The sequence below is a fragment of the Vigna umbellata genome, chromosome 1 (genome assembly GCF_029865625.1).
Source record: "Vigna umbellata cultivar VRB3 chromosome 1, Vumbellata_1.0, whole genome shotgun sequence".
NCBI lineage: Eukaryota > Viridiplantae > Streptophyta > Magnoliopsida > Fabales > Fabaceae > Vigna > Vigna umbellata.
In genome coordinates, this window is record NC_142165.1 from 108,501,216 (window position 1) to 108,515,436 (window position 14,221).

General features: G+C 32.2%; 3 protein-coding genes across 6 annotated transcripts; all 3 read left to right on the forward strand.

Annotated features, from left to right (window-relative positions):
- The first annotated feature begins 892 nt into the window (after positions 1-892).
- Positions 893-4,203, forward strand: LOC124824722 (protein trichome birefringence-like 10). The gene is made up of 4 exons (XM_047297211.2): positions 893-1,714; positions 2,770-3,159; positions 3,293-3,451; positions 3,531-4,203. Exons 1-4 carry the CDS (start codon positions 1,269-1,271, stop codon positions 3,880-3,882), a joined length of 1,347 nt encoding a protein of 448 aa, XP_047153167.1. The 5' UTR covers positions 893-1,268; the 3' UTR covers positions 3,883-4,203.
- A 1,508-nt stretch (positions 4,204-5,711) lies between these two features.
- ECR1 (E1 C-terminal related 1) lies at positions 5,712-10,424 on the forward strand. Of its 4 annotated transcripts, none has more exons than XR_015783942.1 (10): positions 5,712-5,946; positions 6,050-6,213; positions 6,329-6,531; positions 6,928-7,160; positions 7,228-7,290; positions 7,383-7,439; positions 7,644-7,765; positions 7,836-7,953; positions 9,142-9,525; positions 10,196-10,424. XR_015783942.1 is itself a non-coding variant. In XM_047297210.2 (9 exons), exons 1-9 carry the CDS (start codon positions 5,854-5,856, stop codon positions 9,427-9,429), a joined length of 1,341 nt encoding a protein of 446 aa, XP_047153166.1. In that variant the 5' UTR covers positions 5,712-5,853; the 3' UTR covers positions 9,430-9,694. The 4 variants fall into 4 exon arrangements, 1 of the variants encoding a protein (XP_047153166.1); XR_015783944.1 differs by having other exon boundaries at positions 10,202-10,424; XR_015783943.1 differs by having other exon boundaries at positions 10,242-10,424.
- Positions 10,425-12,267: 1,843 nt separating this feature from the next.
- Positions 12,268-13,206, forward strand: LOC124824696 (uncharacterized). The gene is given in 3 exon segments (XM_088105511.1): positions 12,268-12,582; positions 12,665-12,862; positions 12,865-13,206. Coding segments are annotated over 3 exon segments (444 nt in total). The 5' UTR covers positions 12,268-12,366; the 3' UTR covers positions 12,895-13,206.
- The last annotated feature ends 1,015 nt before the right edge of the window (positions 13,207-14,221 follow it).

Below are 14,221 nucleotides of genomic sequence, written 5' to 3' on the forward strand. Positions count from 1 at the left end.
GATGAAAGAGAAATGATTGAGAGGAATGAGAGAGGTGAGTAAGGGTTTGGGGGTTTCTTTTTGTTTTTTTTAAGTTTTGAGAATCAAAATTATTAAAATACCCTTAACCTTAAAACTTAGAATCCATGGTATATAAGGGTATTTTTGTCTACTAAAACCCGATACACATTGCTAAAATGTACGAACTGAAAAACAGGTGTACGCGCGTTAGCAAACCCCTATATATATATATATATATATATATATATATATATATATATATATATATATATATATATATATATATATATATATATATATATATATATATATATATTTATAATTATTTTAAAATTTGTAAATACTTAGCTGTGAATGTTTAAAAAATACATTTTTATACTTTTAAAATAGAATCTAAATAAATAAAAAATATAATTAAATATAAATTAAATTTTTATTTTAATTAAATTTAATATAATAAAATATAAATTATTTTTTATTTTAATTCAATTCAATTTAATAAAATATAAATTAAAATTTTATTTTTATTTTTTTTATAGATAATAAATACAAATAATATGATATTATACCCCGTATATAAATACGTATTAAAATACTTATTATTTATGGATGATAAATATCCGCAAATCATATTCATAATTGTTTTCAATTTCTATTGAAGGAAACTAATAATTAAACTAACAAAATTCTAGGGTTTAACCGCGGTTAAAACTTAAATCAAAATTATGGATATACAATATCTAGGCGCGTGCGTTCACTTTCCAATAAGAAGCCAAATAGGAAGCCAAATTCTAATTTTCTTTTCAAAGTTCAAACGAACGTGGGACCGTGTCTTTCCAGTTACAACCAATTTCCCTTAGTTAATCGGTATGATGGGTTAGTGGGTTCAACCCAAATTCTCTATACTTTAGATTTTGGAAGCAAATTGCTCTTATACTGATTGTGTTGTTCAATACGTCACCAAATCTCAGTCTACAAAAAATATTGAAACTCAATGACTGAATCAATGAATGCTTCTTTGCTTCCTCCACACCCATCCCTTTCTTTTGGCTGTTCCTCATTGATGCTATTTACCAAACTGACCTACCAAGCCAAGTTATCAAAAACATGATTCTTCTGTTTAATGCGTGCCATGAATGTCATCTTGCTTGCATGCCACTCTTCTCAGTCTGCCTTCAGCTTTTAACTCTCTGTTCATAACTCTCCACTCCACCACTTCGACCGTTAAAGCCATACCCATAATCTAAATATTTTTATTTCATTGTTTAATGTCTTCTCCTAACAACCCAACACAACACGAGGCTGAAGTCATGCCGGTTTTTGAAGCTATTAGGAGGGCTAAGCGCTTAAGGTTGTTTGAGCCGTCTTTGGGCGTTCTTGGGTTTGTTCTTGTTACTGTCTTTGTGATTTGTTGCTTCTTCTTCTCGGATAATAGATACTCTGCTTCAAGATTTGGATTCTTGGAACTATCACAGAGGTTTTCTTGGTTGCGGATAAAAGGGTCTACTGGGGAACGCAGAGTTGAGTTTCTTGGAGGTGAGGGTGGAGGGTGTGATTTGTTTGATGGGGAATGGGTTTGGGATGAGAACTACCCTTTGTATCATTCAAAAGATTGCAGCTTTCTTGACGAAGGTTTTCGATGTTCGGAGAATGGAAGACGTGATTTGTATTACACAAAGTGGAGGTGGCAGCCCAAAGGTTGCAACTTGCCAAGGTAGATTTTGATGTTTGTTTTCCCATGGTTTCATTCTATTACTTCTTAAGTTCGTTATGTTTCTCGTGTCTTTCTTTAGTAATGATCATTGGATGAAGATGGTAAATTGAAATGCTGGTCTAAGAATTTCGTTAAGGAACAAAACAATGTTGTATCTCGATGTTCATGCTTAATTTTAAGTATTTGGAATATTGGAGTGATAAGAGATAAAGATACTCGTGGTTTGTGACTTACAATGAATGTCTTTAATCATCTAACTGGCATCTTGTCAGAAGGACTGCGACCAAACATTTGGGTTGCAATTTGCTATTCGTTCTGTTGTCTCATTATCACTCCTTTGTAACTTTCAGCAATTGGGACATGCAGCTATGTGAAAATGACAACATTTTGTGAGTGTGGTTTCCATGCAGAAACTCGACTCTTTCATGGATGTCTATATTGATAAGCATGATGAAGTGTTCGATTCCTTTTGCATTACTCTCTCTCTCTCTCTCTCGCTCTCTCTTTCTCTGTTTCAAATTCCACATCATTTTCACTTTTTAACAATTTTTTGCTTTGTCTTTTCCTAAGCAACCCTCATTTTATTTGTTTGTTTTGACCGTTCATCTTTTCATATTAGATGTAGCTACAACCTTGGCCTTTTGCTGGAGTCTTGAACTATCTTCCTTACATGCCCTTTATGCATCCTGTCTTAATTTTTCTGAAGAGATTAACTTTTCTATATTTGAAGTGTAAAAAGGCTTTTATTTTACGAAAGTCAATAAGCTCTTATTGGGTGACAACATAGCAGTGTTAATTCATTATATTACAAAAACCTTTATATCCATAATTTTATCATACATGTGACAATCTATGATTGAATGACTTTTACACTGGCAATTCATCCTCGTTAAATTATTTCCCTAGTGCTGCCAGTTTGTGATATGCTTGTGTAATGTTGGTTAATCTTTTGAGGATGTTGGTGCTAATGAATCATGGAGTTAAATCATATGGATGAGAATTAATTGCCATGCATTAAATTTTCTTTTACTTACACAGTCGGTTTCTTAGAACAGATTGAATGCAACGTTGATGTTGGAGAAACTGCGAAACAAACGAATAGTGTTTGCGGGGGACTCAATTGGGAGAAACCAATGGGAGTCACTCTTATGCTTGCTCTCTAGTGGAGTTCCTAACAAGGAATCAATCTATGAAGTGAATGGCAGCCCAATTACAAAGCACAAGGGGTTCTTGGTGTTCAAATTCAAGGATTTTAACTGTACAGTGGAATACTACAGAGCTCCATTTCTTGTATTGCAGAGCCGGCCTCCTAAAGGAGCTCCTGAAAATATCAGGACAACTCTCAAAGTTGATACAATGGATTGGAACTCTGAGAAGTGGAGAGATGCAGATATCCTGGTTCTTAACACAGGGCACTGGTGGAATTATGAGAAAACAATAAGAGGGTATTTCGATCCTTTCCATATTTTTTTGTATTACTGCAGTTTCAATGATTCAAAACAATTTGTTGTATTACATGCCATTTATCTGTAAATTTTGGCCAAGCAAAAGGGTTGAAAGTTTTCCATTTTGGTTCAGGGGTTGCTATTTTCAAAAAGGCATGGAAGTTAAGCTGGAAATGCAGGTAGAAGATGCATACAAACAGTCCATTCAGACAGTAATGAACTGGATACAAGACACAGTAAATCCTAGCAGGACCCAGATTTTCTTTCGTACTTTGGCCCCAGTGCACTTCAGGTTTGTTGGACGATTCTATCACTACAATGGATATTCTGAATATTGTAACGATCCAATGAATTGATGTGATATGTTTCAGAGGGGGAGATTGGAAAAACGGTGGAAACTGTCATTTGGAAACACTTCCGGAGCTTGGCTCTTCACTGGTGCCTAATGACAACTGGTTGCAGTTCAAAATAGCCAATGCGGTCTTATCTGCTTACACGAATGTTTCAGAAACTAAGAAGTTCATGGTGTTGAATGTTACTCAGATGAGTGCTCGTAGAAAAGATGGGCATTCATCGGTCTATTATCTTGGTCGTACTGTGGGACCTCATCGTCGCCAAGATTGCAGCCATTGGTGTCTGCCTGGTGTACCTGACACTTGGAATGAGCTGCTTTATGCACTGCTGCTTAAACACGAAGCTGTTCACACTGAGAAATCGTTTTGATTGTGTTGCATGGAATCATGTTGCGCAGAAATTAGCCAATTCTTTCCTAGAAAAGTGTTGCAGAGAGCTGCAAGAGATATTTTACATTAGAAATTTGCAGCCAGGGTTCAAGGTATCAGATTTTCTTGTGTGTTTTGACTATTAGACTGAGGGATGGAGCAACTGTAATTATCAAATTCTTTGGTAAGGTAACACGAACACAGTTTTGATACAACATGAAACATTATTTAAGGAAATTGCCAAGTGCAATTTTGTTCCTGTTAATTTAGAAACATGTCTTCATTTATTTAAAATTTAATAATACGAATAAATGTTCTTTTATTTGTTTGATATAAAAATATGCACACTAGTTCTTATCATGGAGATATTATTGAGCTGTTGGACCAACACTTGTATATGAGCCACCTCATAATTCTTTTCTTACTATTTTTACAGAGAATTAAGTTTTGTATAAGTTAATCAATTCGACTGAAGATATAAGTTATGAATAATAATTGATTAAGAAGTAATCATTTTGAAAAAGTTGTTAGCTTAACACTTTTGGTAATAGAAATAAAGCATAGGATTTGGATAGATTGGTCCAAGATACTTTGCCTCATGATTGGAGAAAATATGCATAGTAATATCTAAGAAAGAACTGAGGATCTTAAAATTGGAAGAAATAAAAAACGGACAAAATATTTAAAGAAAGTAAAATAAACTTCAAATACATTTAAAGGATAAAAACATAGTTTTTTAAGCATCACTTTAATTAAAAAGTTATTCATGAAATGCATAATTTCATCTGTAATGTATTATTTATAGTAAATGATACAACTAATTAACTTTTTCTAGGTATTGGTAATTTAAATTGGTGTTGATAAAATGAGTTCTTCTATCCCATCTCGTTTATTATAATGGGTTGGTTATTTAATGAATTAATTTAACCTAATTTAATTATTAATGAGTTCAAATAATTTAAATTTAATTGATTTATGATAGATTAAATGGGTTAACTAAAGTGTTATTTTTTTCTTTAATATTAGAAAAAATTATATTTTTTTAATTAAAAATCTAAATATAATCCAAAATAATTTCAAATTCAGATAAAATTCCAAATAAAAGTAAAAATATATATTTTAAATATAATTCAAAATTATTTTAAAATTCATATATTATCTAAATATATAAAAATAAAAAATAAATTACCATTTAATATTGTCACTTAACAATTTATAATATTAAAGTATTAAATGATAAATCAACCATATAAACAAATTTATGTTAATATTTTAAATTTTTAATGTAATTTAAAATGCGAATTAAATTCAAATAAATCAAATTTTTAAAAAACCAAATTTATTTTAATTCGTATTAAAATTTATAATTTTTTTAAACTTAACATCGCTCAAATATTGTTAGACTCGTTTTTCCAAATTTAAATATATATTTTTCTTTGATTTTTAAAAAGTAAAAGTGAATTATTTGTAGTTTTAGATAAATACAAAGACGAGGAAGTATTCTTCATAATACTTTTCCATTTGAAAAAAAAAATATTTTCGGATATCTCAAGAATAATTTGTGGTCAAATTTTAAAAAAAAAACATAAAAATTGTAATACATAAAAGTACAATATTATCATTATTAAATAATTTAACATGCTAGCAAGTAAAATTTTTAATTAACTTCAATAAAAAAATTTAGCAATATTATTACTAGCATAAAACACTTTAGTTATTGGGAAACATTCACGATTTTCAAAATTTTCGAGAGTTATGATCATTTGATATAAATTTCAACAATTTAAAAACAATTTTATCCGAGAATAAAATCCATGACCAACATGTATATGCATTCTTTGGTAAAAGTGGTAGCTTAAAGTTAAAGCTGAAAAAAATAAAGGAAAAGGAAAAACTGTGGAATTAGAAAATCTGAGTGGCGGTGCCGGTGAAGAGAGCGTAGAAGGTAGCGAGTGAAGCATCTTCAGCTCCAATGGCGGATACCTCGAGTCGATCCAGAGACCTCGACAAGCTCCTTCTCCGCCCTGGCAATCTTGTCGGTCCCAGGTTCGAACCTGGCGCCGAGGTACTGTTATTCTAACTGTTCCTATTCCAATTGCTATTCCTATTCACATTACTCTCTCTCTATAGGGTTTGGTTTGTGTTCCCTTGTGGTTTCTCTGTTGCAGTTGCGAGATGACCTTCAGGCCTTCGCCAAAGTGTTGGTGGTAGGGGCAGGTGGTTTGGGTTGCGAATTGTTGAAGGATTTAGCCCTCACTGGTTTCCGAAACCTTGAGGTCATTGATATGGATCGCATAGAGGTTACTAATCTCAACCGCCAATTCTTGTTCAGGTTAACTTCACGCCTTTCTTTTAAATCCTCATATTTTACTTGTCTAATAATCCCATTAGTCTTGGCTTGGTATTTCATTTCCGCAGTTTCTTTTGTTAACTTGCTTTGCTTGTAGACTTGAAGATGTTGGCAAACCCAAAGCTGAGGTAGCTGCCAAGCGAGTCATGGAGAGAATCAGTGGCGTGCAGATTGTGCCGCATTTTTGCAGGATTGAGGACAAGGAAATTGAATTTTACAACGATTTTAGCATTATTGCCCTTGGTCTTGATTCTGTTGAGGCACGCAGCTATATCAATACTGTTGCCTGTAGTTTTCTAGGTGTGTTTTGTTTCCTGTACCTTTCACTTAAACTGCTTAGGATTTTCCTTTTGAATTATGGTCGCAGTCATGCTTTTGTAGTTTTCCTCAATATTACTGGAAATCATGGACAAATAACCACCATTGTGGTTGCATTGCAGTGACAGACATCCAATAAACCTTGATGTTGTGGCAAAATATGTGGTCATGAACCATCTTTTAAAACTTTGGATTTATATATATATATATATATATCCTCCTTCTCTGTTTTATTATTGAATTGTTTTCAAGAATTGGTTTTTCATTTTTCACTCTGACATCAGATATAAGGTTATCAACAGCACTCTGACCTGAAGTATAAGGTTTTCAGCAGTATGCTTATTCTAATATTCAGTTTTTTTTTTCTGATAATACTAGAGTACGAATCTGATGATAGTCCACGAGAAGAGACTATCAAACCTATGGTGGATGGTGGGACTGAAGGTTTCAAGGGCCATGCCAGGGTTATCTTGCCAGGGATCACACCATGCTTCGAGTGTACAATCTGGCTTTTTCCACCTCAAGTAAAGTTTCCTTTGTGCACCCTGGCTGAAACCCCTAGGACAGCTGCCCACTGTATTGAATATGCTCACTTGATTAAGTGGAATGAGGTAAATCATTGTTTACTCTTTCTGTTATTTGCAATGTCCATTATTTCATGCAGAATTTAATTTATAGGTTCATGGTGGAGTGGCTTTTGATCCAGATAACCCTGAGCATATGAAATGGGTTTATGACGAGGTGACCACTATTTCTTAGTGAGTTTCTTGACAGGTTAATGTGCATTTTTGGCCCACGAATCAGTTAGAAGTATAATTCTTTATGTTTTACAGGCTATCAAGAGGGCTGAGCTTTTTGGCATTCCTGGAGTTACTTATTCTCTTACACAGGTATGTGGATGATTAAGTTTCATAGTTAATCCATAGCAAATTCTGAGTGTTTATGTGGTGTGTATAGTTTTGTACTTTGGTTTTCTCTGAATGATAAATTCCTACGAATTCTTTGATGTTTATCTTGTTTATTGTGTTTTCCCTGGTGATACCGGCCATATTCTTCATTTATCTATTTTCACTAAGAATTAATTATTTTAATAGGGTGTTGTGAAGAACATCATTCCAGCTATTGCTTCAACAAATGCTATTATATCAGCTGCATGTGCACTAGAAACATTAAAGATTGCAACAGAGTGCAGCAAAACTTTGTCGAATTATTTAACGTATGGCTGTTTTCTTATCAATATTTTCCTTCTGGCCGTAAATATTATTGATTGTTTAATACCTCTGTAGGTATAATGGATCAGCAGGCCTCCATACCGAAGTGGCAGAATTTGAAAGGGACAAGGACTGTCTTGTGTGTGGTCCTGGTATACGTATTGAACTGGACACTTCAATCACATTGCAAAAGGTTATTTTTCAATTATCAACTCCTCAAGTTTTTTATATAGACATATATGTATGAGTTAAGATCTGTTTACATAATGTGTAAGTCTTTTTAGACTTATACTAAATCCAACCATTAATTTTATTAAATCTGATTGTTCAAATCAATTTACTTATGTTGGTTAGGGGAAAGAGTTTTAAGGAAATACAAATTGATGCAATACGAAAGAGACTAGCTCGTGACTTACACCTGGTGTAAACAGATCTTAACCCTGAATATTTTTGTGTGTGTATGTATGTATATATATCAGAGTGACTCTAGTAAAACATTTGCTTACGTTATAATGATTACAACTACCAAACTTTAGACTTACACCTGGTGTAACAGTACCACCATGATTGTTGCTATCACCACCATCATGACTATCGTCGTTGCTTCCACTACATAGTGACATCGGTTATGGTGATGGTAGCAACAATAGTCATCATAAGTGGTGATGACAGCGATGGTGGCATGGGATAATATTTATGGTCATGAATCTTTAGAGGTTTGATGGCTGCAAGATATTTTAATTTGTAGTTTTTAGTATTTTAATCTTCACCGCCTATTATATTTAATCTTAATCCGATGTTTGTAATTAGTTCTTCTCACTAAAGCCACTTCTTGTGTGTGTGTGTACATATTTACTATTTATTCATGCAGCGAATGTCAATTCGTTCTGTTTTAGTTGCTACCTCATCATAATTTGAAGCCAAATCTAGAATGTTTCATTGTTAGTTTATTTTCAACCCTTGTTCCCATCTTCCTTTCCCTTTATTTTTTCCTTATTGATGTCTGTAGAAGAAATTCTTAGAATGTTGAACATTTAGAAAGATTTAGTAAGCATTAATCTTAGGAAAGTCCGTCCTTTAACTGGCAAGACCGGCCTTGTTTATTTCATGAAATGCTCATTCATTATGAAAGGTGAAATAATGTTTCTGTGATCTATTAAATGTTCTTGGCTCGAAATCAGTGAAATTAGTACAATAAAACGCTAGTGTACTGATGATATATATATATATATATGTGTGTGTGTGTGTGTGTGTGTGTGTGTGTGTATGTATTTTTCAACAAGTGAACTGCTTAGTTATTTGTTTTTAAGCAACTCGTATCTTAATGCAACTTTAGCACATTCCTTTCTGCTGCATTTTCTAATCAAATTGTGGTTAACAGTTCATGGATCTTTTGGAAGAACATCCTAAGTTGAGGTTATCAAAAACTAGTATCACACATCGAGGAAAGAATCTGTACATGCAAGCTCCCCCTGTATTGGAAGAAATGACTCGATCAAACCTGAGTCTATCTCTTTTTAACCTCATGGGTAAACTGCCCAAGGATGTTGTACATGTGAATGGTATGACAATCAAGAACGACCAAAAGTTCTCTTGTTTGAGAAAATTACGTGTTGTTTTCAAGGGAGTCGATGGGGTTACAGATATGGATACAGCTGGAGGAGCATAACCTACGCCATCGTATAATGTGTTGGTGCTTGGAGTTTTTAGGCTCTATTAGGATAATTATTGTTAGATATCTCAGATTGTTTCCAATATTGGACAGGTACGGTTTTACAGTTTCTACCCTGTCAGTTTTTCATATACAAGCCAGTCAATAACACTTTGATGCAGGGGATTGATTGCCCCACAGGGTGACGAATTTTGCAATTCCATTTTATCTTATGCACAGTTAGACTATATATGATGAAATTAAGTTGTTTTAACGTTTCCAAGTGCCCGTATTTCATCTCTGAAATTCTAAAGTTGGTCTTAAAATATCTTGATGGAGATGAACTGTAGATTTGTTGTGGTAGAGAAATGTCCTCACAAGTATAATTTGGCAACAAATGGTTCAGAGTTTTGAAGATTCTGGTCTCTAGTTATTATTATATTTACTAAAATGAAGTTAAGGCGACCATTTTGGATTGAATTTAGAATGGGTCAGCTTACGGACGAGAGAAATGTGCTAAATAGAAACCATTAAACTAATAGCTTTGTACATTAGGGGGAATATCTTCCCGGCAGGCTAAAATTCAGGGTATCTTCACACATCTCTTGTTTGTTGTGTTTGAAAAGATTCATTACCAAGTCATACATTACAACTAACAAAAGTGACAACTTCCATTGTTTGAATCTTTGAGAAGTATATATAATACTTGGAATGGTTTATCTTTCTTTGGAGTGTTTGGTTAATTGTCTGTCAATGGCTAATGATTACATGTCAATTGTTTTAGTGTCAGGTTACATAGCTAGAAATTCATTACCAGGTTGTGATTGCAGATTCCGTGCAAGACATTGAAGTCAACATTCGAATATATAAATTTCAGTAGTTGAAAAGTATTCGATTGTTTGAAGGTGTATTATTCGCACACTTTCCAATTTATATTAACATGGAATATAGTATTATGTATAATTTTATGAAGTGTCTGTATCAATATATTAAAAAATGAGAAGTTCTTGTCATTTCTTGGTAAGAATAGGACGAGAAGGATAGTGAGCTTACATAACTCAAGTGTATAGAATAACTCTACCAAAGGTATTATATTTATAAAAAGAACGAGCGCCCAGACACACCCGCACATGTGTGTGTATTACATAAACAAACAATTATGCAATTTTATTAAATATTTTTTTACATCAAATTAATAGTATATTTTAATTTAAAAGAAATGTATATTAATTTTTATATAATTATTCAATCATCTCTCCACCTAAAGTTAACCACTGTATGTATAGTATATAGAAGAGATGTTTACAAGCTGAAAAAATAAATTATAGTATGAACTAAAACAAACGTGGATGGCTTGGTTTGAGAGATTCTCTTCCACAAATGAAGAATTTTGAAAATAAGCAAAGTAAATCAAAACGCACTTTATTTATAAAACTCGAAGAAGGGAAAGTAATCGTCTTCACTGTATATGTTGATAATATGATTTTATCTTAATTGATACTTGCAAAATAGAAGTTTTGAAAAAATATTCAATTGCTGTATTTGAGATGGTAGTATTTAATTTTTATAAAAGGTGATTCTTGTAATCATGAATTATCTTTAGTAATTAATTAAAGGACTTAAGTGTCGAAATATTTGTTAGTAAATTCTGACAAAATTTGTTTGTTGATTTACTATTGAGACAAGTACTCTTTGTTGCTTAGAAAAAAAAAACAAATAATCATAGTCTTTAATTTGTTTTCAAGCCATATGTATTCATACATTTTTTCATTAATTAGTATTTTAATACTATTTATTTTAATCATCAAACTGTTTTTATATTTTATTACAATTAAAATGGTTTTATAAAAAATAAGTAAGTTTCACTAACTTTTTATTTTTATCTATACTTCATACATAAAAACTAAAATAAAATTTATTAACCAAAATAATTTCATTTAAATAAAAAATTGTCATAACAGAAAAATTTTCATGTCATTAATACCAACTATGAAAAAATTAAAACTATTTAGAGTAAGTATATTCTGATAGGAAATAATTTAGTGGCTAAATAAAGAAAAAATAAAAATCGATTGTATTTGTTTACAGTGAAAAAAATTACGTATTAAAAATAGGTAGTTATTTAAAAAAAAGGTACTTTAATAACTTTTTATTGTAATTTGGTTGTCCTTACTTGTAATTATTTTAATAAAAAACCTGTTTAAAAAAGTTATAAAGGGCAATAAAATTAATTTAACTAACGACTATAGTTAGTATTGTTTTGATTTGTCAATCCTTGAAAACTTGTGCGATTGCGACGGCAGCAAGGTACAAAGTATGAATAGGCGAAAAAGAAAAAGAAAACAGAGAAAAACAGTATAGCTGTTACGTAAACAACACTCACATGGAGCAAAGAATAATGCTTCTTCTTCCACATAACGAGGAACCATATTTTCTCTGGTGGAGGGTTTGATAATTAAAAGAAAGTTAGATGAAGTGAATAAAGTATAATGATGAAGAAGATAATTTGAAGAGAAGAGGGCGAAGTGCAAGTGTGTGAAGAAATTGACCTGCGACTGTGGGCTTTATATAATTGATTAATGATAGGAGGCATTATCGTTGTTAAGAAGAAAAAGTTATATGGGTGGAATTGCAGTGACAGTAACATGCAGGGTGTGTCTCGGTGGTTTAATATTGACCAAGAGCAACCGCTAGAAAGAAGATAGAAAACGGATAAGAAGAGTTTTGAGACAAGAATTGATTGTTTACTGAGCCATGAATGTTTGGTTTTTTGGATATGGTATAAGAGTGGACCATTCTCAACCATTGGTGTATCTTTGGGATCATGAATCTGAATCTCATCGATTCAACAGTTGTTTCCTGCTGTTCCTCATCTCATCCTTTTAAGATCAACACACTTCCATCATTCTAGTGGGCTGCTTTTGTGGGCCTCAGCCAGATTGGCCAACTCTCTCCATGGCCCACCAACCCACATGCCCATCTCTATTAAACCCTCTCCCACAAACACACACATCAAACTTTCTTAACTCTGATATGGAGGTTGCTCTTGAACTAGAAGATGACCTCTTTTTTGCTGACTTGAGCAAGCAGATTTCTCTCCTGATTATGGACGAAGAAGAAGAAGATGAAGAACACCCTCTTGCTTCTTCTCCTCAAGAACACCACTTTCAGGTTTTTTCACTTTACTCTTGGATGAATTTTTCCTCCTTCAGAAAAACCTCGCTTCAACTTAAATTTCTTTCTTTTATTTCAGACCTATTCTTCTGGGTCATTCTATCATCCCCCACAGTCTGCTATTCTCTATGAGCATGCTTTGAGAAGACAGAGCAAAGGGACAGGGGTGTTTATCCCTCAATCCACTCAGCCCAGAAGGAAGCACAGGAAAGGAAGATCAAGCTCAAACGCAAAACATCAAAAGCAGTCTCCAGACACGGCTGCTCCTGTTCCTATTAAAAAACCAGTTTCGAATCCGAAAATGGTTGAGGATACGTACATGTCTTCCCACAAAACTGCATAAGTCGTATCGCTCGATTACTTCTATATGGGTCTGATTAATTCTTTAGTCTTTAGGCAATAATTGTATGGTTATGTAGTTTGAACAAACCATGTGCAGGTCAATATGCGTTGACAGTGATGCCAGTAGAATAACTGTATATACAGTGGAGATTGCAGAATCTTCCTTATGAATTAGTTTTTGCAGGGTTAGTTAAAGTTTGATTGAAGTCAAGGTGTGCACAAGCATGATTTGTTGTTATGATGTTATCTAGTTTGATGAACCTGTCCTTGTTTTTTTTACCATTTCTGTCGATTTTTCATTTTGTTTAACTGTGTTTGTGTTTAACATGGGAATAATTCAGAAAAAACATAAAACCAAACCTTACGTTGCTTATCACAGATATTTTCTGTTTCATTAATGACGATAGAGAAACAACAGTACTATTGTTTTTTTAGCAAAAGTTGAGTAAAATTATTTTTGCAAAGGTTTTCAAACCACCAATATCTGTAAGGCAACTGGCTGGCGCAATATATATATATATATGTATATAATTGTGTAACTTTTATTAAAAGTTATATCCTAAATAAATTTTGTAAAATAATTTTGTCGATTGCTTCAATCAATTTTATATCATTTCACAATTATATATATCAAATTTTATTAATACTAGGACATTTAAATGTTTATATTCTTATATATTTTAATCTACACGTATCACATCAATTTTAATCCATGTAAATAATGTATTAAGTAAGTTTAAAAATATTTGATTAACTAAGAAGTTTATCATTCCATGATTTTATTTGAAATTTTTATCAATTCAACCTTATTAATTATAAAATACATATTATATTGGCTATGTATATTAAATTTTATAAAAAAGAAATAATAATATAATTGAAAACATGAAATTATGTATATTTTAATATACGTTCAAGAAAAAGTAGGTATTGCCTTTTTTTTTATGTGAAAGATGTAGCAGTTGACTTGAGATTGTTTTGTAACACTTTCCGAATTGAAAAGAGGAATGTTTAGTCCCATCATGCACCTTCCATCCAAATATGTTTAATGTAGGTAACTAAGTTCAAAATTTCCAAATTAGATATATATCATTAAATAATATTAAGTAAAAAAAATACTAATTGTAATATTTTCTTTTTTTGTTAATTCAACCCAAAGTATTTAAGTATCTAAAGTGGTAAACTATTTTTATATTTATAGTACTATGAGTTGTATATTAAACAACTAAGTATGTGTCCGTGATGCGATGATGGAAGAAAATTGAATGGATTGTTTAAATAACAGAATTTCCCT